At 37.8% G+C, this 27,613-nt stretch overlaps 1 protein-coding gene and 1 pseudogene across 2 annotated transcripts in view; one reads left to right on the top strand and one right to left on the bottom strand.

Annotated features, from left to right (window-relative positions):
* The window catches only part of CACNA2D1 (calcium voltage-gated channel auxiliary subunit alpha2delta 1), a 480,944-nt gene that overhangs the window by 384,381 nt on the left and 68,950 nt on the right, over positions 1-27,613 (bottom strand). For both annotated transcript variants that reach the window (XM_040644315.1, XM_040644316.1), the window contains exon 2: positions 13,117-13,198. In XM_040644315.1, coding sequence (XP_040500249.1) covers positions 13,117-13,198 — 82 coding nt within the window. The remainder of the gene's footprint in view (positions 1-13,116; positions 13,199-27,613) is intronic.
* Positions 527-4,848, top strand: LOC103658768 (annotated as a pseudogene).

Raw genomic sequence — 27,613 nt, 5'->3', positions numbered from 1 at the left:
AGGAGGCTGAAGAGATTAGCCAAGTTCTCAGTAGCATTCACATTCAGTATCTATGCCAAGAGCACAGAAAAGAGCAAATATACTACACATCTTGTCACATGTTTGCCCTTGCACCCAGATGCCAAGGAGCAAAGTCAAGAAAACTAGAGATTATTGGGAGGGAGTTGGGACAGAAACCTTGAAATTCTGAGACTAAGTTTTTTTCCCCCAGGTGAGAGAGAATGGCAGCTCATGAGTAAGTTCCATAAAGAGAAACAGAAATTTCTGCATATTAAGTCTTAAATATGTAAATTTTGGCAACCCCTTCCCTCCCATGGAACTTGTCCCGAGTAAACAATCCACATTTCTGCCATGCCCACTTTCATCTTCCTGAGACAAGTTTTCCGTTTGACAGTCCCTGATGAAAGAAGAGTCCTACATGTTTCCTTACAAATGGGTAGCAATATTCTAATGTATGACCTTGACCTTGGCCCCTGACTAATTGCATCAGGACATATCAGAACTAGAGCAGCTAACTTCTTATTCAATGGCCTGTGAGGAAACAGGTACGAAAAATTTGTATAAATGATGAAAACACACTGAACGAATCACATTCTTTCACTACATGTGGCACAATAGTTAGGGGCATCAAGGGCAGAAGAAGCAGACATCTGACTAGTGAAAGGAAAGCAGCACTCAGTACTGAGTGACAGAAGGGATGGCTATCCCAAGGTATCCACATGCTAATCCCCAGAACCTGCAACTATATGCAGTTACATGGCAGAGGGGAATTAATTTTGCAGATGAAATGAAATTTTACTAATCAGGTGAACTGAAAAGAAAGAGGTTATCCTGGACAGTCTTGGTGAGCCCAATGTCATCACAAGGATCCTGAAAAGGGGAAGACGTGACTATGCAAGAGGAAACCAGAGAGATCGCAACATTAGGAGAAATCCAATGTTGCTAGCTTTGAAGATGGAGGAAAGGGTCCATGAGCCAAGGGAAAGACTTTCTGATCTATAGGTTGTAAAATAATAAATTTGTGTTATAAGCCAATACATTTTTGGTGATTTGTTACACTAACAATAGAAAATTAAAACAATGGGGGGCGCCTGGGTAGCGCAGTCGTTAAAGCGTCTGCCTTCCGCTCAGGGCGTGATCCCGGCATTCCGGGATAGAGTCCCACATCGGGCTCCTCTGCTGGGAGCCTGCTTCTTCCTCTCTCACTCGCCTGCTCTGTACCCTCTCTCGCTGGCTGTCTCTCTGTCACATAAATAAATAAAATCTTTAAAAAAAAAAAAAGGAAAATTAAAACAATGAACTATTTGTGAAGAGCTCCCAGCTGACAGTTAACAATAATAATCAGCCTCTGGATAATAAGTCTATAATAACTCCTCGAGTGATTCACTCTTCCAAAAAATAAAAATGCTAAGAAAGACCCATGCTTTGAAAGTTGTGATTAACATTATTAATTACTACTTTGCACCTTCATTTCATTACTCATTCGATTCATTTCATTCATAGGAAGAATGAGCTCTATTGTGAGAAATGTACAATTTCTGTTCGACTTTACAAAATAAGGAAATTATCTCAGGACTCCTATTATGACCCTCACAATAATGTAGGATCCTGAGCTAAAAATATCAAAATAAATGTGCACACACTGTCCAAAACTATATATGAATTGGATGAATGAATATGATCCTACCTCATAATAAGGAGAGGGATTAAAAGAAAATGTGATCAAACTCCCACCATCGTTCTCATTTCACTGCCTTTATTGGCTAGCAGGAGTACATTCTCGCATCTTCAGTACTAATAATGCAGGCAGGCAAAGAGATGCCTTGTCACCTCAACTGCTTTAGAGACTCACAAAATCAATTTCACTTACTTTTACTTAAATTTTGCAATGTGGGATGGCTTGGTTATATTTTTTTTCTTCTTTATTAAGTGTTTTGTGGGCTTTTGAACTACTTGTTCCCTAGCAACTGAGAATGTCTTGTTTCTAAAAGATGTATTAACACAAAAGAATGATATAATGCTCTTTCATGGTCACTTTTAAGATCAAAGTTCCCTTACCTTAAGAAATTTTGCAATGATTCACAACTATAATAAAGTCCTTCTTTTTATTTATCATAAGTTACATCATCAGACAAGCTGGCCAACAGAAAGAGATGTTCAGATATGTGAAGAATCCTTCATCTAAGGTAAAAAATAACTAACGTCAATTCAGATCTAGTGTTACTAGAATATATTTTACCAACAACAAAGAACATTTTTTAAAAGTCTATCTTCCTCCATTGAAAATTAGCGCAGTTAAAAAAAAATGAATACTGCCATAAAAGAATATGTAGTATTTACTAATTAACTCCTGATCTCCTCAAACACTCCCCTTGTCCTCTTTAATTAAAATACTAAGTGATGTTATCTCAGAAATAAATGTCAAGTTTTGAAAATCCCCCCCCATTTAATACTCTCTAATACACTGTCAGTTGCATTTAACACAATTGGTAAAAATCACTTTAAATTATAGCCTTTTCTTTCCTTTCCCCTATAACCCAGCTTTCTGAAATAGGATAATACCTTTGAATTTTTCATGGCTTGAGATTTCTATTCAGCTACCTTTAAGCAAATGGAAACATCATAATCTAACAATTTACTAAGTATCTCGTTTGTTATATATTTCCTATTTCCTTTAACCAGAATGTAAATTTTGAGAGGACATTTTTGCCTGTTCTGTTCACTGGTACAGCCCAACATGTAATACAGAGCCTACAAGGGTACTAGTTACTAGTAACACTGGTAACTAGTAACCAGTAGATACTAGTTACTGCACCTAAGCTTTGCTAGGAATGTAAATGCTGACTTACAACAAGTTCCTCCTTGTATTTTAAAATTAGTATTTATTTTGAACCTAAAAAAACAATAAAGCTATGTAAGGTGCTATGCGATTAACTAATGGAATATAAATACAACACCACAATGATAATTAGATCCCAAAAATAGAGTAAATACGTAAAATAAGGTAATGATCAATATGAAGAAAATAAGTGTTTCACTGAAGAGGTACAGAAAATTGTGTTGTCAGAATTCAGAGGAAAGTAAAACCACATGGGTTACGATAGACAAAAAGATGGGATTGCAGCCACACTTTGCAGGATATATGTATTAATAAGGGAGGAAATAAATCAGAATGTGTGTGATACAATGAATTATTGGAAAATATCGATTGAAAGGCAAAGTGAGACACTGTCATGGACAGCTATAAAATTCAGGGTATTTCCTCAGCTTGGACTGGCATTCCAACCATGTTTGGCTGGCAGCAGGATCATTGATTCCAAATGCAGAGTGTTTTCTGCCTACATTCAAGCAGTGGATGAAAAGCCAACCAGCATGCCCTGGGGCAGCGAGATGGCTTTTGGTCAGCCCGTGTCAGAGTTCGGTGGCAGCGGCACTGGTGGCTGGGTGCGTGGGGTCAGCTTCTCTGCCCGTGGGAACAGCCTGGCCTGGGTCAGCCATGACAGCATCGTAGCCGTTGCCAATATGTCAAAAAGCGCGCAGGTCTCAACTCTGGAAACAGAGTTCCTGCCCCTCCTGAGTGTGTCACTTGTCTCGGAGAAGAGCACTGCAGCTGCGGGCCATGACTGCTGCCCCGGCTCTTTAACTGGGATGACCGTGGCTGCTCAACCTTCATGTCCAAACTAGACATTCCGAACCAGAGCATCCGGCGCAACATGTCTGCCATGGAATGCTTTCGCACCACGGACGAGAGCCACGACTGGGGACCGCAACCCAGCCTTGGAGACACTGCACCAGAACGGCATCACTCAGTGTCTATGAGGTGGACAAGCAAGACTGTCACAAAGTCTGCACTACTGGCATCGATGGGAGCCATGAGCATTTGGGATTTCAAGACCTCCATCTTCCATCCAGGGCCTCCGGATAATGTGAAGCTGATTGAGCCTCCCAGAGCCAGCATGACAAACTGACAGACTGACAAACTGACAAACGGGCTGACGCAGCCCTGCCGTGTGCGTGGGGGTGAGGACAGCCAGTCGCAAGGAATGCTGAAGACATGTTTCGCGAAAACATCGTTTGTGTGTTTTTGTTTGAATATAACTGGTGACAGTGTTGGTTTTTTAAAAGCAGCAGTGATTTGGGTTTTTTTGCTTTTTGTTTTTGCTATTTCATTCCATTCTTGACCAAAGCTGCTCTTTGTTTATTATGGAAAATTGTCACACTAACTTAAAGGAAAGGGTAGGAGATACGTAAATTGTCTGTAAACAATAAATAAGAATACTGAAAGTGGGGAAAAAATTTAGGGTAATGGTTTATACCTTACAATATGGTCAACCCCAAGCTATCTTATTCAGAACTTCTAGGAAAATCAGCACCTTAGAAAGAATTCAAGATATAACACTGGCTTACTACGAACATCATTTGAATGTATGTATACACACCCATGTAATTATACACATATACAGATATACACATATACACATGCATACACATATATAATTGATCATGTTCTCAAATTTATAGTGCTTATATTTCTGATGATATATAAGGCAAACTGGCATTCAAAAATCAAACACAAGAGTTCAATGTTTCCCTACTCTTTCCACTCTTTCTACTTGATATGATACACCTTTTTAGCTGAGACAGTATCACATTTCAAATGAGACATTATCTTTAAGAAGAATATTTAAGAAGAATGAAGTCAGAATTGGAGAACCTTCCATGGCATATATTGCTACTCATTCTAGTTCTTATTAACAATTTGATGGTGATGCTTTCAAGCTTGCATTAAAGATGGTAGAAGGTAAGTAAAAAAGGAAAAAAAAAAAAAAAGGATGGTAGAAGGACCAGAACAAGCACCAACCATAAACATGCCTATGCTTTCTCCATACTACACAGAGGAACAGACGCTAATATTTAAACACAAATGCCAGTGAAATGTAAGGGCTCATTCCTGGATCACAGTAACTAAACTATAACAAAGACTAAGTTGGGCAAAAAAAGATTCATAGCAAGAAATCCTCAGTTTTTAGCTTGGAGACATTTCACACATAAGGTAAAGAGTGAGTTTATCTTTAAGAATACTCAGAATCAGGGGCACCTGGGTGGCTCAGTCGGTTAAGTGTCTGCCTTCAGCTCAGGTCATGATCTCGGGGTCCTGGGATGGAGCCCCGCATCTCATCAGGCTCCCTGCTTAGTGGGGAGTATGCTTTTCCCTCTTCCTCTGCCCCCTCCCCCACTCACGCTCTCTCTGTCTCTCTCTCTCAAATAAAAATCTTTAAAAAGAAAAGAAAGAAAGAAAGAAAGAAAGAAAGAAAGAAAGAAAGAAAAAGAAAGAAAGAAAGAAAGAAAGAAAGAAAGAAAGAAAGAAAAGAAAGAAAGAAAAGAAAGAAAAAGAAAGAAAAGAAAGAAAGAAATGAAAAGAGGGAGGGATGGAGGGAAGGAAGGAAGGAAGGAAGGAAGGAAGGAAGGAAGGAAGGAAGGAAGGAAACTCACTCAGAATTAGGGGTGCTTAGATGGCACAGTCGGTCAAGCACCCGACTCAGGGTCCAGAGATTGAGCCCCGCATCAGGCTGCATGCTCAGCGCAGAGTTTGCTTCTCCCTCTCCATCCCCCTCTGCCCCTCCCCTTCTCAGATAAACAAAATCTTTAAGAAAAATAAACACTCAGAATTAAAAAAAAAAAAAGGAATACTAATGATTAAAACAAGAAAAGCATTAAGAAGCATAAAATAAGAAGCCACCTACTTGGGTTTGTTTTTTTTTTTTTTTTTGTCTATTAATTCCAGAGATGACATTTTAATCTAGCCTCTTTCCCTTCACNNNTCCGGAGCTATATATGAATTGTATATGCATTTTGAGCAGCAAACTCATACGCAATTAAAAGGGAAGAGATCATACTAGATTCCATTAAAACTAAATTAAAAAATAATTAACCATAGGCTGAGTGAGTTGCTTGCTTAATGTCCCTAACCCCAAACGACCCAAATTCATTTTACTGCCAACAAAAGAATTTTAAAAAGCGGCACTGTTTAATTTGTTCTTAATCATTATACCTTATTAACAAATGGCTTTTCTAAAGCAAAAGTGCTACCTACCAATGCTGATAGACAACTTTACACATTTATGTTCATTTAAAGAATTCCACACATTTGGCCTTGCCTCAAACGTTTCAGTCCTTCTAGAGCAGTTTTTCAAGCTAAGCACCACAGACATTTTTACCAGGTAACTCTTAGTTGTGAGATGTCCTGTGCATCGCGGGCGGTTTAGCAACATCCTGGGCCTCTGCGTACTAGGTGCCAGGAGTACCTCCCCTCCCCCGCTTGTGACAATCACAAATGTTTCCAAGCACTGACAAATGTCCCCTGGGGGACAAAACTGTCCCTGGCTTAGAACCACAGCTCTAGGTATAAAGACAACAAATGTCTTTAGGGAAAATAAATAATCAGAAGCTGTATGTTGTATACTGAGAGCGGGCAGTAGCAAACGTTGGTCTTTTATGCCATTCATCTTCATTGTAGAGGAGCTACGGCTTGGTTATATCTTTTAGGGGTTCTTAGCTTCCATCTTCGTTGTATGGCTCGGAGACAAGAAAAGAGCACAGGCAGCATTCTATCACTCTCTCTGCAATTAGTATTACCAAACCATTAGATTGCTATTTGGAAAAACAATGAATAATCAGTTATCCCTCAAGTACTAGTATAACTTAAGTGTTAATTACTGATTGATATTGGAACAGATTGATAAGGTAAAAAAAAGAAAACATTTTAATAGTCTTTCACTATTACTGTTTGTGAACACACTTAAAAACCTGTTAATATAATACTGAAAGTCGCCATCAGATTAGAAATCCCCTAGAGTTTATTCCATACCTTTGAAAATGAAAGTACTTAACCACTGTTTAAAAAAAAAAAATTAGCTTCTTACTTTAAGATCTCCAGTACGAGGGTAAAGGGAATCCATATTCTCTACTGATAGTAGTATCTGCAGTCAAAATAGATTTCTGTCTACTTAGAGAAAAAAAGTGTTTTTCCCCCTAAAATAACTACAAGCTCAAGTTGCCTATGTAATTATGGTAACTCATTTGGTTACATTTCATCATTGAGAGAATAGGCAATTCTAAATAAAACCAGAATATGAAATAACAATAAATAGTTATATTTGAAAAGTGATTATACTATTCTTACAAAGTAGTTCTATTACTTTTTAAAGTAATTGTGTTACTTTTATAAAGGAATATGAATATAAAACTACATATTAACATGTAGTAAGCATTTAACTTTTTCATAGCATCTTCTATTGCTTTCGTGTTTCATTTCATACTCCCTTTTACCCCTGTAACATTTCTGTAAGGAAGAGAGGGTGTTAGGATCTGTCTCACTTGACAGGCAGGTACCAGGAAATCCAACACCATCCAGGTACTTAGCAGCACTCCCCAGAGGAGAAAAGAAGATCCCAGCCCTTGTTGCCTCTGCATCTTGCTGATTCCCTAGTTGGAATCACCAATGATTAATTATGTTCTGCTCTGGAGTATCTTCTTTTGTAAACAGATTAATTTATTAAACTCTCCACCACCTAGAAAATTAATATTCTATTTACATAAGTGACGTGACCACAATGTCAACGTAAAAGCATCAGTCTGTTAATACCATGAGTTACTAATGAAATTATTCACTTAAAACACTTATGTAAATACTAACTTAATTAAAGATTACTGAATGCTCAATATTTAGACACGTTTCATATTGACAGGTTTGAGAGCATACTGAAATATGAAGGTATTGATTTTCACATAACTTGAACTCAGGAATTCACAACAATGAATCAAAAACCAGAAAGTTCTAAGATGATGCCATTGCAGAATGGTATTACCTTCAAAAATACACTTCCGGGGGCAGGATGGAAATAATCCACAAATTTTCTTAAGTATGCTTGCATATTCTAGGCTAACATGCTAGAGACCCAGACAGAATTTGCATCTAAGAAGAAAGCCTTGAAACAAGGTGACAGGCATAATTTCCACTCTCTTAGAAAGCTAAAAGGATACGATAATCACCATTAAGAAAAAATTTGGATTCCCATACCATCCTTCATTGTCAGAAGATACAACACAACATTAGAATTGAAATAGAAGGAGAGTATAGAGGTGTCAGATGATGTGGGCGAAGATTTCAAAATACACATATTGTTGGGAATAACTATAGGAATAGTCACTGCGCCCTACATAAACACAAGATGAGTCTGGGAAGCTTAAAAAGCATCAAAAAAGAAAAAAAAAAAAAAGAAAGAAAGAAAACTGGAAGAGAGACCTGGTATCGTATGTAGGATGGGAAAGGAACAGGGAAGAAAATGCAGCAGAGAGAGGCTTGGGATTAGTGTGATGTCCAGAAGGCTGCAAATGTCTATGCCTCCAGCCACAGGGAGCAGAAGATATAGAGCGAATCAGGCCTTGACTGTCCCTGGGCCCCAGGGTGAGGCATCCGGTGAGGCAAGTGAGGACCCAGCGCACAAAATTTCAGGAGCTACTCACTCATTCTGAGAGTGGCGTGAGTTTACGATACTCCACACCAGCCTCCTTCAATTCTGCATCCTCTGAACCTGTGCCTCACCTCAGTCCAGATTCAGTGGGTCCCCCCACCCCACCTGACCCCTACCAGGAAAAGGACCTATTTGGAAAAACTCTACCCTCTTTCAAAATATAGTCTTCACACCTGCTTCCTAATATCAAATATGTTCTGCTTAGAGATGAAAGAGTTACTACAGACTTAATGTGAATGATAACCATCAGTCCCTTTTTGTTTTTGGGTTTTTTGGTAATTAAGAGGAGGCTGTGAGAAAGTCTTGTGCTCCTAAAGGGAAAGGGGGAGGTACAAAGAAACAGAACAAAAGACACAACAAATCTCCCGGAGGCTTGTGACTTGCTTACAGTGTCATGATTTGCTTTCCCCGGAACAGGGTCAGTCAGGTGGGGCGACCGAGGATCTCTGACCTACTTGCAGAGTTCTGTTCTCTTCGACTATCACTTTTTGTAGATTCAGAAGTGTATTTTATAGAAAAACAAACAGAAGTTTGTATTTATCAATCTATTTAAAAAAAAACTTTTTCATGGGGCATCTGGTGGCTCAGACAGTTCATCGACCCCCTCTTGATTTCGGCTCAGGTCTTGATCTCAGGCTTGTGAGATCACACATGTGACTCAAGCTGGGCTTGGAGCCACTTAAGATTCTATCTCTCAGGGACACGTGGGTGGCTTAGTTGGTTAAGCGTTGGATTCTTGATTTCAGCTCAGGTCATGATCTCAGGGTCCTGGGATCAAGCCCTGCATCGGACTCTGCACTCAGCACAGAGTCTGTTTATCCCTCTCCCTCTGCTCCTCCCTGTGCTCTCTACCCCCCCCCCTTTCAAATAAATAAATAAATAAAAATCTTTTTTAAAAAACTCTCTCTCCCCCTTCCTCGGCCCTTCCCTCCCCCACACATGTGCATGCTCTCTCTTGGAAAAAAAAAAAAAAACCTTTTTCATAAAACAAATTCATTATTATAGAACCTATTCATTTAGAATACCTGATAATTTAGATATTAGTTGAAATTTAATAAAAATATAATTTAATTTATATCTTTACATGAAATATTTTATCAACATATTACATGACAAAATGGTTGCTAATAAATGTTTTATAAACTTAAAAACTTGGTTTCCGGGACACGTGGGTGACTCAGTCAGTTAAGCGTCTGCTCAGGTCATGATCCCGGGTCCTGGGATCGAGTGCCACATCAGGATCCCTGTTCAGTGTAGAGTCTGCTTCTCCCTCTGCCTCTGCCCTTCCCTCTCCCCCTGCTTGTGCTCAAGCTCTCTCGCTCTCTCTGACAAATAAATAAATCTTTAAAAAAAAAAAAATCTTTGTTTCCAAGGTTAAGACCACCTTAATTTTTTAAATGTTACCTCTTCGTTATGATGATCAGCCTCTCCATCTGCCAGCTACAGGGATTCGTGTGTCTACGTGTGTGTGTGTGTGTGTGTTTAAAAGTAATAAAATGTGGGGCGCCTGGGTGGCACGGAGGTTAAGCGTCTGCCTTCGGCTCAGGGCGTGATCCCGGCGTTATGGGATCGAGCCCCACATCAGGCTCCTCCGCTATGAGCCTGCTTCTTCCTCTCCCACTCCCCCTGCTTGTGTTCCCTCTCTCTCTGGCTGTCTCTGTCAAATAAATTAAAAAATCTTTAAGAAAAAATAAATAAATAAAAGTAATAAAATGTCTTCCCTTTGCTGAAAGATTTCAAAGAAGATACAAACAAATAAAAAGACATCCTGTGCTCATGGATTGGAAGAATTAATATTGTTAAAACAGCCATACCACTCAAAGCCATCTGGAGATTCAATGGAACCCCCATCAAAAGATAAAAGGCATTTTTCAAGAATTAGAAGAAACAATCCGAAAGTCTGTGTACAGTTTGTTAAAAACAGACAATAATAATGTATTATAGGTATGTAATGTGACGGATATCATTACAACCACACTGCAATACATAAATGCATCAAAGTAACACAATGTCCGCCTTAAATTAACACAATGCGTTAATCATTATCAACCCCTCTCCCCGGGCTAGTGTTTTTAGGAAACCAGAAAGCCGTTTTTATAATATTGGAAAGATGTCTGATTTTAGCTATGGTGCCTCATTGCAGCTGCTTCTTTCTGAGCCTTCAAGCAAAAAGCCAGCTGTGCCCTGCGATGCCAGTAAAAACAATTCCATTAAATAATTTGGGAAGAACTATCATTTCCACAATATTAAATATCAACCCAGGAATCTGCTAAATTCCTCTATTCGACTTCTGATCCTCACCATGCATCCAATAACCCGAAACTCAGCATAAAGTTCACTCTTAACACCGGTGTCCTTCAGCTACTCTGCGCTTTACGTTCCCATGGCCAAAAAGAAATGCAACCCTCTGGCCCCCATCATGGACCTTTGCTCTCTAGACCAAAGGAAAGGGGCATATGGAATCATTTTTCTATGTAAAATAACACTCTTCATGTGCCCCCAATATTTAAATTCTTTTTCCAATAATAGATTCTGCTCTTGCTCTCTCTCTCTCTCCCCCCGCCTTGTTACATACTATATAATTCTTCTAGTTGTACAGTTTTCTGTCACATAATTAGGTATATGTCTCCTAAACAGAACATTGTGGGGATTTTCTTTCATCCTGCCCATTCTATTTTTTTATCCTAATTCAGACTAGGCCATCTATTCATTCATCAAGATTTGCATTGTTCTTAATAATCTATACTTGATAAAGCATAATGGAAATCAGGTGAGGTTTTTGTGTGTGTGTGTGTGTATGTGTTTTTTTTAAGTGATTCATTGCAAAAAGCAGGTTCAGTGAAAGGGTTCACACATTAACACCAAAAGGAAAAGTGAGGTCAGCCAAGAAAGTGGTTTTTGAGGCTAGGGAAACAGTGGAGAGGAGGGAAGAAGAGCTCCCAAGAGCAGTTTATTTTTAATCTCAAACTGTCAATAAAGACAGTCATATCACTTCTAACCAGAATCTGTCAATTCTCATTTCTTTTTTCCTCATGCCACAAACTCCATCACTTTCACAGAGGCTCACCTTATTATCCTGCACAATTTGACATTTTAACACATTTTTCCTATGAGGAATCACTGCGGACCCCAAGCATCAGCTTACAGGAACCGTTGCACCCTCAAAGGAAGGATTTTTGAGTCATACAGTGTCGGTCCTCTGAAGAGAGGAAATGCATCTCTGTCAACCTTTGACAGCCTGGACACAGCCTGAGACATACTCTGTGCTTAATAAGTGTTGATTAGAATTAAATTCAATCACTGTTATTCACAAAGAACACTTTTCATTTCCCAATACATTCCTTAGCTCATGTCACAGATACTTAAGTTTCTTCAACATACTTCAGTATGTTTCTTTATGAAGTTTGATCAATACACAAGGTAACCATACACTTCAGTGTCCCCCTGGGAGGAATACCCACATATATATATATCCCTATGATGAATGTTCATGTATCATACATGAACTTGCTTTTATACCATATCTCACCTCTGTGACTCATCACATTTGTGGAAAACAAAAGGTCTCACTGCATCACTAAGAACACAAGATAAAAGCACTTTCAAACTGTTACTTACATTGGAATGGAAGTAGTGAGACTCTAAAGAAATGACATCTAATTTTTAATAAATCTTATGGAACCTACACATGTAAACACTCTTACCCAAGGAAAATAATCTATTTAAGATGCTACACAAATATTTATATGTTGCTATCATTTTCAAGAATCATGTTGGAGTGACTTTCATAGCCATTTCATAAATCGTAAGAAAAACCATATTTTAGAATGTCTTCTTTTCTTGCACAAAAATCTTTATTACCCATCTCAATGACTCACTCTAGTCTCTAGACATGGCTATAAACACTTTCCAACCATTTTTAAAAATAAAATCTACCCTCAAAGAAAGAACATGTGTTCCCACTGAGGATATTCAAAAGAATCCATCACAGGACTTCAAGTCACCACTGTGTGAGAGATTCTAAAATATACTCTGAAGAACGGGAACATAAAAACCCCAAGATGAATTCTAGGGGATTCTACACATCACATGAACTCATCTAAGGTAAGGCTGCATGTAAACAGTAGGGTGTGGTGAAAACGCTACATTAATTGTTCAGAATGGCATTTTTTGTTCACAATAACTAGCAGTCTCAGGGCGCCTGGGTGGCTCAGTCGATCAAGAATCTGCCTTTGACTCAGGTCACGATCCCAGAGTCCTGGGATCAAGCCCCACATCAGGTTCCCTGCTCCATGGGGAGCTTGTTTCTCCCTCTCCCTCTGCCCCTGCTTCCAGCTCATGCGCTCGCTCTCGCTTCTCTCTCTCTCTCTCGCTCTCTTGCTATCACAAATGAACAAAATCCTTAAAAAAAATAATAATAACTAGCAGTACTAGAAGTACCAAGGCTCCTTCTCCGAATTTCACTACCCGATTCACATGAAAAAACATGTCCTATTCATAGTATAGAAATGCAGTTTCCGAGAAGATAGTACTGCATTCAAATCAAGGAAAAGATTAACAAACTTCTTGGGATGTTACTCACATCAACAAGCTGATTGACTCCGCTTGCTGTTTTCGCCAGTGTGACAAGGTCTTCTTGCATCTTATCCACCCATGACTTGATGCTGCAGAAATCAGAAGAGAACATTCTATCAATCTCTGGCAAACTGAAGCCACACATATACTTGTGCTGTAGTTAATGCATTAAATTGCCTTGTATCTTTCTTCCCCCTCCAAGTTCCTACTATGTCCACCCTCGCAACCCACTTTCAAATTACAAAACCAATGAATCTTCAGTGGTCAACTTCTCAGGATGCTGACATCCCACAAAACAAAAAGAAAAAACGACAGAGATCTCTTTTCCAATATAAGGGTACATGTTAACTTAATTTTTATGAGAATTCTATTAATAACTAGTTACTAATTAGAGTATTCTAAATTAAACTTTACCATTTAGCTTACAAGTCTTCTTAATATCAAGGGTGTGCTACATATAGAATATTTGAAAAAAAGAAAATAGAAATAATTTTAAATTTCTCATAATTCCATCACCCAGGGATAACCCCTGTTAATATTTTGATGTATTCCCTTCTAGTCTTTTAAAATTCTTCCACGTGGCTGAAAGCATACTATGTAAAATTCACATCTCTGTTTGTTTAGGTCATATGATAAATACTCTCCCATGTCATTACAAATATTTTATAAACATTGTATTTTAATGGCCACTTAATATTCCATTATCTCTACATCCCATAATATATTTGACCATCCTTTTTTATTAAGAGAGAGTATCATCAGCTTTAACCACCACAAATTACACAGCAACAAATACCTTAGTGCATAAGGCTTAAAAGTATTTCATTTCCTTAGCTAGACTCTTAGATTTGGAATTCTTGAATCAAAGCTGACATTTTAAAGGAATGGTTTTAAGCATTAAAATTATGATTGAAAGATTTTAGTTCAAATCCTTTTCATGTATATATTTCTGATTAATGAAATGGAGATCTTAAAATATAAGTTACGGATGTCAGGACATTTTAGCAAAGCTTAAATCAATGGTCTTACTTCTTCCTGGCATTAGAGACATTACCGAACAGCACACAATATTCCCTATTCAAATCAATATAGCTGGTAATTCCTTCATCTATTGCATTTATTCATCCTTATTTGTAAAAAGACATACAATGTGTATTCTTTTCTGCACATGCAAATACAAGAAAACACTAGTAAGAATTATAGGAAATGACTTATATTTGAATTTGAACTTCTTTCTACATATATATGACATGTGTATCTATCCGTTGTTTATTATCCTGCTTCTTCAAATTTTATTAGTACCAAGTGTTCTCCCACCTTTAAGAGACCACATCTAAGAGTGGTTTAGAAAAGAGCTGTTTTGAAAATTAACTGTGTATTTTGTAAGTGTTCCATCATGAGATTTAAACATGTTTGTCTTTCTTTTCCTGGAATAGATAAGAATTTCAGTAGATCTACAATGTTACTAACTTTTTGTCAGATATATTTAAATGTAACAGAATTAAAATGTAGGGGAAAAGCATAATGTAAAAAAGGGATTTAAATGAGGTGCAGGTGAACATACAAAAAATAACTAGCTGATAAACTTAAAGAGGAACAAGGAAAAATGAAAGTGACAAAAAAAGGGCGGAATACTTAAAAGAAAAACACAGTGGCTTGATTCAAACATGAAGCCAACTAGTTAAAAAATGAAACACATAAAAGCTGGGGATACTTTCACACAAATGAAAATAAGGAAGAATATTTATTGAACCATGCTGTACGAATATGATCTTAAAAGGTAAAAAAAATACCAAGAAATAAAAAAATACACGGGAGAAGGGTGTGGAAAGAAATGTATAGAACCATTAAATGATGGCTGTAAACCACATTATTTAATATTATACTTTCTGCTGTTTATAAGCTGGTGCATATTGTAGGGGCCAAAGGAAGGCCACCATGATGGGCCCAAGATGGGCCACTTTGGCATGAACATTATTTTGAGTCAAAGGCAATCAAAAACCAGTATATTCAGGAAAAGCTCTTTACCTCCCCCTCAACTGCCTACTTACATAAGGAAGACAGCTATGAACAGAGATTCTTCTTTACCTAAGAAACTTACCTCCCTAATAGGGAACCTCTGTTTTACAGCCATCTCCTCTCACCTTCTTGCTAATGGTCTTTCTCCCCTTTGTATCCTCAGACGCCACTCCTCTCCTTAGCTCATATAAGCCTTGTGGTGCCTAAATGCCTTTGGAATTTCCATGTTTGTGTGGATTCCTCACAGGTATGCTATTAAATTTGATATTCTCCAGTTAATCTGTCTCAAGTCAATGTGATTCTTAATCCAGCCAGAAGGAGCTTGAATAGAGTAAATCCTTCTTCCCTGATAATCCATTTGCAAAATACTATAAATACGAACTAATATTCTTACTACTTTTATTAGATAAATAGAATTGTGCTCCATTTTTACATTCAAAACAATAAATTACAGCAGGGAGTCGGCAGGAGCAAAGAGCACTGACACCATTTTTAAAAAGATTTTATGTATTTATTTGAGAAAGAGAGGGCGCGATCGAGGGGGGGAAGGGGCAATGAGAAACAGAGAAGCAGACTCCCTGCTGAGTAGGGAGCCCAAAGCGGGACTCTATCCCAGGACCCAGAGATCATGACCTGAGCCAAACGCAGATGCTTAGCTAATATACCTGGGTTTGGAGTCCTCAGAAGTTTCAATAAGAATATAAAGATCTAGTGTTTACAATGTATATAAAGGACTTGGGTAAATCAATGTATGACTCCCAAAGGACAGTATACAGGAGGAGGAAGGAAATACCCAGCACTAGAACTCTGGAAAATAACATTTAAAGAAGAGACCTACTATTTGAGTAGTGGTAAAAGAGAAGGGAATCCAAGAACAATGGTATCACAAAACCCAAACAAGGGAAAAATTTCCAGAGAGAGGATGTAGTTATAGAGTCATCAAATAAGGTGGAAGAAATTTATCCAAACCATATGTGTAAGGAGAATGAGAGAAATGGTGTGGAATCTAGGAAAGAATGAAGAACAAAGAGTCCTTATTTTTCTTTTTCTTTTAAGATTTTTATTTACATATTTATTTATTTATCTACTTATTTATTTACTTGAGAGAGAGAGAGAGAGAGAGAGAGAGAGAAAGCACCAGCAGTGGGAGGAGCAGAGGGACAAGCAGATTCCCCCTGAGCAGGGAGCCTGAACAGGACTCTATCCCAGGACCCCAAGATCATGACTTAACCCAAGTCAGATGCTTCACGGACTGAGCCATCCACGCACCCCTATTTTTCTTTTTTAGTAGGAGAGATGTAGGCATGTTTCCATGTACAAGGAGAAGAGCAAGTAGAAAGGAATCAGACAAGATTCAGGAGAGAATATGTAATTTATTGACCAAGTAAGGTCCTTCAGAAGCTCTACATTAGGCTTTTTCTTGCTCACCCCCTGTATTCCAAACATGAGAATGGAGAATGAGTGAAGAAATAGGCATAATCCAGGAGAAGCCTAATCCATGGCTAGAAGGGAGGATACCTTTTCTGTAGAGATTTCAGGGAAAATGTAAAAGCTTTTGGGTAAATGGAAATAACCAGAGCAACCTGATCAGAAAGCTGAGACAGTTCTACTTACTGGTGTCTATTTCTTTTGTAATAAAAGAGACAGTCATCTGTTCAGAGACAAGCAGCAGGTATTAAGGTAGGATAGTTGGAAAGAAAGCTGGAGGTTTAAAAAGAGCATTAGCCGGAGTGTATTTAAAGATGTGCCCTAGACCGGAGGTCACCATTTTTTCTGGTACTAATCAGCATAAATGTGTGAATGTCTTCACCATCTCAGGACTGGAGAGGGAAAGATGAGGGAAAGATGAGAGAAAAAGGCATTCAGATGAATATGGGGCAGATACCAGCATGTAGGAAAGAAGGATAAGGAAAAGTAATTTCAAGGGCCTGAAAATTTCAGAATCTCTCTATGAATTCTAAATAATGAAGACAACCAAAAATCTCATTAAAATGTTACAGTATTGTATTTATAAACAAGGCATATTTTCTAATCACCAACCAACCTCACACATGTCCATGTGGGCTGACTGTCCTTTTCCAGGTTCTGTGTTTGCTCTATAACCTCTCCCTGAAATGAACCCTCCACCTCCATTGTGATGGAATAAATTCCACAAGTACTGGAATAGCACCTTTGACAACCTCCCACACTAAAGATTTTCTCCTCTGTCCACTAAACTCCAAAAGCCTTTTAATTGTGCTTTGTGCTTATTCTCCTGTACAGTTTCCAGATGAGATGGATATATTTCATTCTCATTCATCACTGAATCCTCAATCTTTTTATTACAGTGTCTTGTATCTAGTAAGCACACAGGTATTTATTGAATACATTAAAAAAGTATCAGAATGAAATATAATTACATTACTGTGTTTTTAAGAAGCACAATTATCTTTATTTAAGTAGAGAAAGTGACTGGTTTAACAAATTTCTTCTCTTCGCAACCCACACCAGAAAAAATAAACTGCTGTACCCATGCATCTATAAGAAGCACCCACTTTTCAATAAGTAGCAAATATTCAAAATATGACTTGCTATTATAAGGGGATTATTGAATCTCTAAAGGGAACACCTTATCATCCCAAATCTTTCAATTATAATGAATGTCATAGGGGGAAAAAAAGGTCTTGTAATCTTTCTCTGCCCCTACAATAACAAATAGTCAACTAGCCAGTATATGTTTCCAACTGACAATGTCTGCAGACTCAGGGTAAATTGGAGAATTCACTACGAGATCTAAATACTGAGACAAAGATTTTGTTGAATAATTATGATAGTCTCTTATATCCTGGACTTCATTTTATGGTACAGAAAGAGCCCAAATTTTAAAAGCCAATATATAAGATATTCGAGTTTTCACTAAATTTGAAAGAAAAATACTTGCCATGCAATTAATACTGTTCCTTTTGATATTGGATTTGCCTGTTACACAGCTTTCAAAAGGGTAGTGCATAGTTCAGGAAACTCTTCATTTAAGAAAAAAAAAATATGGTAATCCATTTCATTTTGCATGCATTTGAGGAACATCAAATTCAGAACAGCACAAATTACACCCTGTTTAATCTATTGTAAAGTGTAATGGTTGAGTACAAAGTGTCAAGTCTACATAGTTATCTATTTAATTGTTTAAAATGCTACAGAGAGAATTTGCCTTTTTACTGGTTGGAACAATGAGGCCAAAGTGATAGCTAAGAATTGTTATAATAGGTCCTACCAAGACTAACTGTCCTGTGCTATATGTGATGTGGTTAAGTCCTCTAGAAAAGAGAAGGTGGTGTATGAACCCACTGCTATTTGCAAGGAGAAAGTAGCAAAACAGACATCTTTCTTCCACACTCTCTTTGAATTATCCAACCAGCCATTATCATAGTGACTAAAGCAAAAGAGGAACAGGAGGTAGACAGGGGAAGGGAGGAGGCTGTTACAGTAAGGAGGAGCGTGAGAGTGAGAAGGCTGCACCCTTTAAAGTCCTTGTCCTAGGCATTCTCTGCCTATGCCACTACTCTTAAGAAATAATTTTATTTTTAACCCAAGTTAATAAGAGGCATAATTATACCCTGTGGGCCTGGGAAAAAATTAGGATATCACAAGATCTGACAATCTGACCACTTCAGTTGTGCTGATACATATAAAGAGCTTATTCATAAATTCGAAGTAATAAGATCATATATTTCAAAAGTGTTCTACTTGCTATAAATATCCCACCAATGCCACACTTCTTTTTGTTACGTAATAAACCACCCACAGTGTTCCTGTAGTTGGATAAATATAACATAAGTAAGCCAAAGATGTAGACGGCCCAGACACACTTTTTTGCTAAATAGGCATTTCTTATAATGTAGATAACTATATCATTAAATACTTTTTTTTCCCTTAGTGTAAAAGGAGTGCTTGATATCTGCATTAAATCTAGGATTGTTTGTGAGATGGGTGTTATGCCAGGAATGTTAGTTCCTGAAATTATTCTCAATTGAAACCATTTTCAATAACACTGCTGCTCTGTTTTTAGAAAGCTGTTTAGACTTGTGAAATGCTTTAGTATTCCATTTTTATCTAGAATCAACCCTGTAAGAAATGCAGAAAGGGATGTGAAGTGCTAATCACAGTGGAAAGGTAAAAGTCCTTGAGAGTAGGAAAAAAAGGGGGTTATCACTAAAATCAGATTTTAAGCTGAGTTCATGTTCCTCTGCCTTCATTTTCTGTCGGCCTTTTGCTGCTCCTGTGTGTGTGTCTGCGTGTGTCTGTGTGTGTGTGTGTCTGTGTCCATGTCTGTGTGTTTAATCTGTGTCATAAATAAACACACTCCTAATTCTCAAAGATCAAAGATTGTTAATACCTACGTTTTATACCATCTTGGATTTATTTTTGTTTTACCCAAGAATTTTTTCATTGTTTCCTTGGTGAATATTTTTTACTTCAGCTCCAGCAATTTGCTTCCAGCTTCCAAGACAACAAATGAGCAATACACTTTAGGGCTGATACGAATGCAGTTCCACGGTTCGCTAGAAGGGGAAAGGGTTTTCCTATGAGGGATTTGCTCCCTTGAGGGCCCTGAGAGTTTTGTCTTTTATCCTTCCCCATCCCGGTGAGTTAGAACCTCCAGTCGCATCCCTCTAGCCTGGTGCCAATGGAGGTGTCCCACAAGGGTACAAAATTCTGCTGCAGGTGTTTCTATAAACAAAATGATTTGCTTATGACAAAACCTCCATTCATTTTATTGATGATCTTCCCTTGCATTATCTGTATTTTTTTCGGTCATTGCAGATTGTTCCCAAAATTTATTTTAGCCTCATTCAAGCATGTGAATATTATATAATGTCCTGATAAAAATGTCCTCATTTCCTTTTTTCTCTGAATTTTGAACTGTGCATTCATAATATATTAAATACCACCGAATACTCAAGTGCTTATTTTAAATATTTGGATTCTAAATGGCCAATCCACTTCTCCATATGGATCACTGTCTGCAGTCAAGCCAGTTTAGCTGCCTCACAAACGCGGCAGTTTTGTCACATTAGGTAATCGCATTTCCTGCTCACCTGAAATTACCTAAGTCCCCTCGGCTCCCAAAACTCATCCTTTATGTCTGTGCTTAGATCCTACTTCTGGGCAATCCAAGTCTTCAAACCCTCAGAAATTTTTCTTCTCCCTATGTTTCTAAGATTTATATAGCCTGTCCTACAGAATGTCACATGTACTGCTATAGGTCTTATGTTAGTATTATTTTTCTCCAGCAATACTTAATTTCAGGGAGTGGATAGGCCACAGCATGTAGTTCTGTATTCTGAGAATATCTAACACAGTTCTACGCATACAGTAGACACTCGATGGATAGTAGATAATATCGACTGAGCACCTAAGTGTGAGGAGCTGTTCTAAACATGTCATGTGAACATCCTTTCATTCTTAACAAAAATCTATTGAAGCAGTATAGCATCCTACTTTACAGATAAGGAAACTGAGGCATAGAGAGGTTAAGTCACTTGCCCAAGATCAAAGAGTTAGTAAATGGCAAAGTGCGGAGCAATCTGCCCTAAGAAGCCAACAAAGCAGGGGCGCCTGGGTGGTTCGGTCAGCTAAGCATCTGCCTTCAGCTCAGCTCATGATCTCAGGGTCCTGGGATCAGAGTCCCGAGTCAGACTCTAAGCTCCACAGGGAGCCTGCGTCCCCCTCTCCCTCTCCCTGCCGCTCTGCCTGCTTGTGCTCGCTCTCTCTGCCAAATAAATATTTTTTTTAAAAAAAGCCTAGGCCCAGACTGACTCGTGCTGCACTCCTTTTAAAGACAGCCCATAGTATAATTTGTCTGCCAGCTGTTCCAGGACAGAGTTTAGTTAACAATCAAAAAAGCTGTCAATGCAAATTTATTAACTTGCAAATGCAAAAAACAAGAACTCTCCTTCTGAGGACCACCAGAAAGGAATATTGTAAGGGTAGCCTATCCCCAACTTTTTTATTCCTTTACCATTAGGTGCAGAAATTCTAGAAAAATTGGAACGAAACCTTCAAACTTGAAGTGGTAAATACCTTTTCGGCTCAGAAAATACATTACAATTTAATTGCTCTCAACCTTTTTGTCCCCACAGACCCAGGTTCTCTTTGAACCCTCTTTATCTGAGCAACACATTCTTTGCCCTTGCGCTCCTCTCTGATGGCCTGAGCACACTGAACATGCCAAGCACGAGACTGCTGCTTGGGGAGGTATTGGAGCCAGCTCTCCTTCCTGCCCTGCTCAGTATAAACACACAGCTAAACTAGTTGTTTTAATCAAATTGTTTTTCTCCATTAACACTGTGAAATTAACTATGAGAATTGTGCTTTCTAAACATGAATTTATGCTTAGCAAATGGTGAAAAAGTTAACAATTTTTAGCACTATCAAATAACTCCTTACAAAGAATATGAACCTATATAAGGCCTACATAAATATCAGAAGAATACAGGAAAAGAAATTATTTCTAGTTTCTTGGTCACAATTTCAAACATCTTTTATTTGAATTAAGTTTTTTAAATTAGGTAATAGATGTAATACTTGGTGATGTTTAAGTTATAATATTATAAAATTATGGCCCTTTATGTATTGTATGTGAAAAAAAACCTGAAAGTCGAGGGAATTAAACAGAAAAATATTAACAAGGAGAAAAAGCACTTTATGGAGCTAAATCCAACTGAAATTTCTATGTCATAGCCAGTAATCAAAAAAAAAAAAAAATGCTGTGAAGCATGATTCGCATACATACAACTACTTAGAAGGCCATTTTAAATCCATACTTAAAACGTGACTTTTCTAGTTAAAATAAATCTTATTAACAGATGATTTGCTATTACTAATCAAAAAAGGGGGGGCAATAAAAAAATCAGCCTTGGGTAATGTTTTCCCTTTCAAGAAGCAAATAACATGATGATTTCTGGTATTTAAATTATTCATATAAAATATGAAATAAATACTTCATAATACAATGGTCAATCTCCTTATAGAAAGTCTAGTGTTGTTCTGTATATCCTCCACATTGGAAACAATTCGTCTGCAATTAGAAGGAAAGACTTAAACACGGATCTCACTCAGTCATCTAAGCAACAGTAGCAAGCATGTCACAAGCCCTAGTGAAGAGAGGACACCGCTTTGGCAAGATAGCACACCCGTGTAAAACCCATCATATTTATGAAATATGAAGGAATCATGGAGCAGCCAGTCACATGAATTAAACATCAACATTCAGAATGAATTGTTGCAGAATTCTAATTTTTTTTTAACAGCCATTCTGTCACTGTTTCTGGTGCTCCGTTCAGAGCATATCCCAATGCGAATTTCAACAAGCAGTTTTAAAATGGACCACCCCGTACTATAACGTGGAAATCTAAAGATTTCTAAAGCCAGATGTGTGAATCATATGTGACTCAGCAGCCTCCCACAGGTTTGACAGCCCATAGTGTCTCTCTCCAAATGCTCCTTCTGCATAAGAGAGGCTGAATGGACTCCTCTTACTGCTATTCAGAAAAAACAAAAGGGTTTGAGCGTAAGCAATCCCTTAGAATTCACACCACCTGTTTTAGGTCACCTGTAGTAATAGAAGGAAAAAAGTCTACTGGCACATCTCTTGCTGTCTGGCACGCTGTCTTTTCCACTATCCCTGGTGTATTTCCCCAGGGTCCAGACCATCCTTGCCTATCTCTTGATCACATCAGGGAGATGGTAGCCTCATGGGAGTTTATATCGCTTTGGAACACCTTGCAACTAATCTCTAACCGAAGTTATTTATCCAAAGACTGCGGGTAACAAACATTATTTCCAGTTCTAGTAAGTGCAGAAGAAGAAAACAGCTTGGTCTTGCTGTCCAGTTTCCTTCCTAATGGAAGATGCCCGTATACATTACCCATGAAAAACGATCATGCCAATTCTCCCCAATACTTTCTGTGATAGGCATTTATCACCTTGTTGTTTGGGGGCAAAACTATCAGAATGTTCTTCTGGGGGCAAAAGAAACTGTGGTATATCTTATAAACTATTAGGTAATGATCTAAATAAGATTTAGTTTTTATATATATTCTATATGGTTTGATGATTCTATATAGTTTAATGATTACTGATTTGGAATTTACAACTAAAATTATAAAAATTTCAGAAAAAAATTAAAGGTGTCTTTAGACATCCAATTCCTAATGCCTAGCCAAAGGAAAATGGATACAATGGACTTAATAGTGGCCATACAACTGCCATTTTTATTTGCCTTTATACTTAGATTTAAACAGAATGAAAGGGGTGAATAAAAACATATGGATATCATAGCAATATGAGAATTTATATCTTCTCCCTGTTATATTAAGAGAAAAGAAACCATCAGCAACAAAGGGCAAATAAGTAATAATGCTTAATAAACATCCATGTAAGTTTAATAGAAACATCTTTTTGACCAAGTGGTAAGCTACAGGACCTGGGTTTGAGGTTTAGGAGTGGATTGGGTCTGCCGTCCACCCAGGTTCTTTAGACTAGGTATGTAAGGAAGATCCAGGAGCTAGTGTCCAGAAGCCAAGCTGGAGCCAAGAATCAGAGAAATAGCCCACAGGCACAATGGTTCAAGGGGGCTGGGCAGAAAGAATGCAGAGCTCTGGGAACAAAACAGCAACTGGAGACAAATACACAGCAAATTCCAAAAAGAGAGTAAGTAACTTCAGAATTACGGATCAAAATACTATCCCAAGAATTTCATAAAGTGATTGAGGACCTATCAACAGAGTCCCTGCTTTCCTGTCTACCTCTGGTTATAAAAGGAGCTAGTAAAAGCCCAAACTGGTTAACAGAAGTGGTTATGAAGTTTTGTTTAAAGGCCTCCACTCTCTATATATCATTTCTTACTCTGAAATCCCAAAGCATGTCATCAAAATTCTACTACAATGTGAAATTAATTTGGTTTTCCTATTTCTTTAAGATAACTGAAGTTAAAGAAGTAAATAAATTAATTTTCTTTATGTTAACACTGGCGTTCAAATTACATTATGAAAACAACCAAATTGTCCATCAATGAATGAATGGATAAAGAAGTTGTTGTATATAAAGTGGAATATCACCCAGCCATTAAAAAAAAAAGAGAGAGAGAAAATTCTGTCATTTGCAACAACATGGCTGGACCTTGAAGACATTATGGTATATAAAATAAGTTCGGACAGAGAAAGACAGATACTGTATGATCTCACTTATATGTGGAATATAAAAACAACAACAAAAAAACCAAAATCATAGAGAAAGAGATCAGACTTGTGGGTACTAGAGGCAAAGGCTGGAGGGAGGGGGAAGTGGACGAAGGGAGGGGGAATTGGAGAAAGGTGGCCAAAAGGTACACACTTTCAGTCAGAAGATGAGTAAGTACAAGGACTGTAACATACACCATGATGACTACAGCTAACACTGGTAGGATATATAGGAAAGTTTTTAAGAGAGTAAATCCTAAGAGTTCTCACCATAAAGAGAAAAAAATTTTTCCCTCTTTTTCTTTCTTTTTTTTTGAATCTATATGACAGGATGGATGTTAGCTGAGCTCACTGCGGTAATCATTTTATATATATATCAAATCATCATGCAGTATGCCTTAAACTCTTAGTGATATAGGTCAATTATCTCCCAACAAAACTGGGGAGAAAAATTAGAAACTTATTCCTGAATCTCTCAATCAGACTGCTCCTGCTAGCTTTTTCAGAAAGTTCATGGAATTCATTTTGGATAAATTCAAGAACAGGGTACATACTCTCCATCTGAAGAAGAAAACACCTCTGTCAGGATTGTGGTAAAGGTGCTCTAATTTCCATCCAAGGGGGTCGTATTCTCTAGGTTTACTCTTCTGATTTAACAGAAGGGGCAGTTTGTGAAATGAATGGGCAGACAAGAAAATTAAAGGAAGAGACTCCATGGTGACCATCACAGTATCTTTCCTTTTCATTAGAGAAATCCTGAGGAGGAAACAGAGCTAGGAAGCCCAGGGGAAATAACATGCTCCTGATTAACCAACTCTCCCTGAATCTGTAACTCAGCCACCTGGTAGCAGATAAGATTAAATGAAGGAAAATGAAACTGAAGAAATTGAAAGAGATTCAATGGACACTTTTCTTTTCCTTTTCAAAGGAAAAGACAGAAATCAAGAGAAGGAATGAGGAAGAGGGACACATGGAGTTGGGAGGAGTGGGGAGGAGAGCAGAAAAATAAAGGAGACCAGAAGTAAAAGCACATTTTAAAAAATGAATGTGAAATTTCTTCTAAAAAGATGAAAATTTACTTTAGGGCATTTGAAAAAAATTGTCTCATCACCAAAAACTTTAGACAATGCACTATATGTTATTGTTCAAATAATCACTGCAACTTTTCAGATAGGCAATTAGCAGTCCTAGAGACAAAAATGATATATAGCCTTTAATTCAATTATGATGGACCATACGGCTGCTTTGCTCTATTTCACACAGAACTGGGAAGACAAATCTAAGACTTTTTTTATTTGTGAGAGTACTTTTTGTTTAAATTTAATTTATTGTTAAGAAATGTAATGTTCACTGATCTTTATAGTTCAAGTATACATCTTTTCAGTGTGGATGAGGGATCTGAATAATATTGATTTTCACTACACAGATCAATGACAGATCAATAAATGAATGGTGATTTGTTTAGAGCAGTCCTTAGGTTGGCTCCCTGCAATGGAGTTCACATTTGGGCATCTCTAAATTTTAGCCACTCTTTTATTTAAACATTTCCATAAAAGACCCAATTTTAATTATTTCACTGCAGCAAATACTGAAGAGCTATAGATTATGCTATTTCTAAATCGTGGGCAGCCATTTCTCACATTCTCTTCCTGAGTTCTATGTGGTTAATAAGGAGAGGTTTGAAGAAGGGCGGAAATGATATGATTTGCCTAACCCTATTTTCTGTGGAACACAGTGGATGACACAAGAATTGAGTAATCAAGCCACTATGGGGAGGAGTCTTTGGTTGTTCTCTATAATCCTAACTGGGGGTTTCTTTACTCCTTAATATTTCAGCTAATGAACCAGAAAAAACTTTAGCACTCAGACTCAATGGAGGGAACATACACCCAAATGAGAAATAACTCCTGAGCCAGCCATCCTCATAGACCACTCATTGTCACAGCACAGAAATTAAGATCTTGATCTTGCCACTCTATGTAGAATTTGACACCATCACTGAAGAGCATGTTCTTGCCTGCTGTTTCTTCTAGACTACCATGTTTGTCCTCCAAGTCTTCTCATTTCTTCTCACCCCTCTAAGCCCCATGACAAATGTCACCACCTCACAGACACACTCCTAGCCACACTAGCTAAATCCATCATCACATTGTCCTACCCCCCGTCCTTCACATTGGGCTTCTTCATTTAGGGTTTCTTCACAGCCTTACAATGATTATATTTACTTGTTTTCAGTCTCTTTCCTCTAATAGAATGTAAACAATCTAAGAGGAGGTATTTCTTATCTGAAATCAAAAGCACCTACCTTTGCTGGGATAAAATACTTGCCCAATAAAACACTAATTAAATAAATAAATGTACAACTCTTCAGGGAAAAGCACAGAGAACAGTCAAATTGAGATATCTGCATTTATATGTGAGGCATAGTAAACAAGGTTTCCATTGAAGAAGCATGGTCTTAAATCCAACAACTGAGCTTTTGGGTTTTTTTTAATGGAATGGAAAAGAATGGATAAAGATATTCTTGGCTGACACAGAGACCACAAAGTTTCTATTAAAGTTATGTGCAAAAAAACTTACATTTCTTTTTTTTTTTTTTTTAAGATTTTATTTATTTATTCGACAGAGATAGAGACAGGCAGCGAGAGAGGGAACACAAGCAGGGGGAGTGGGAGAGGAAGAAGCAGGCTCATAGCAGAAGAGCCTGATGTGGGGCTCGATCCCAGATCGCCGGGATCACGCCCTGAGCCGAAGGCAGACGCTTAACCGCTGTGCCACACAGGCGCCCCAAAACTTACATTTCAAATTCTGAATTCTCATACAAAATGTCCATTAAATTGTTTCGGGTCCTTTTGGAATGAGAAAAATAAAAGAAACATTGTTTCCCTATATAACAAAAATTAGAAAATGCAACAGGGATGAAGACAATGCATCAGCAACTGCTGATAAATCAGAGAGTAACAACTTCTGGGCACTGTCCACCTCTACCAGCTTTGATCCAAGGATACAAACCACTAGCAATTTGCTCAGCTACCCAGACTTCAACTGCCAGCATTTGCTGTGATTACGGGAACGCACTACATCACTTGAAACTTCGACTCAAGGGATTGCAGCTATTTCCCTATGAAGCTAAAGTATTGGCATACTAAGGTAAATATTTAGATTCTTCAGAGAAAAGCAGCTACACGAATTATGTGGAAATATACAGAGGTTACCACTTAACACTGTATGGCTTTGCCAATTGTTAAAATTACTTTTTAAAGCTCA

The sequence above is a fragment of the Ursus maritimus genome, unplaced genomic scaffold (assembly GCF_017311325.1).
Source record: "Ursus maritimus isolate PB19 unplaced genomic scaffold, ASM1731132v1 scaffold_3, whole genome shotgun sequence".
Lineage (NCBI taxonomy): Eukaryota > Metazoa > Chordata > Mammalia > Carnivora > Ursidae > Ursus > Ursus maritimus.
The sequence above is the reverse complement of the archived record's forward strand: the minus strand, read 5'-3'. Positions and strand labels throughout refer to the sequence as shown.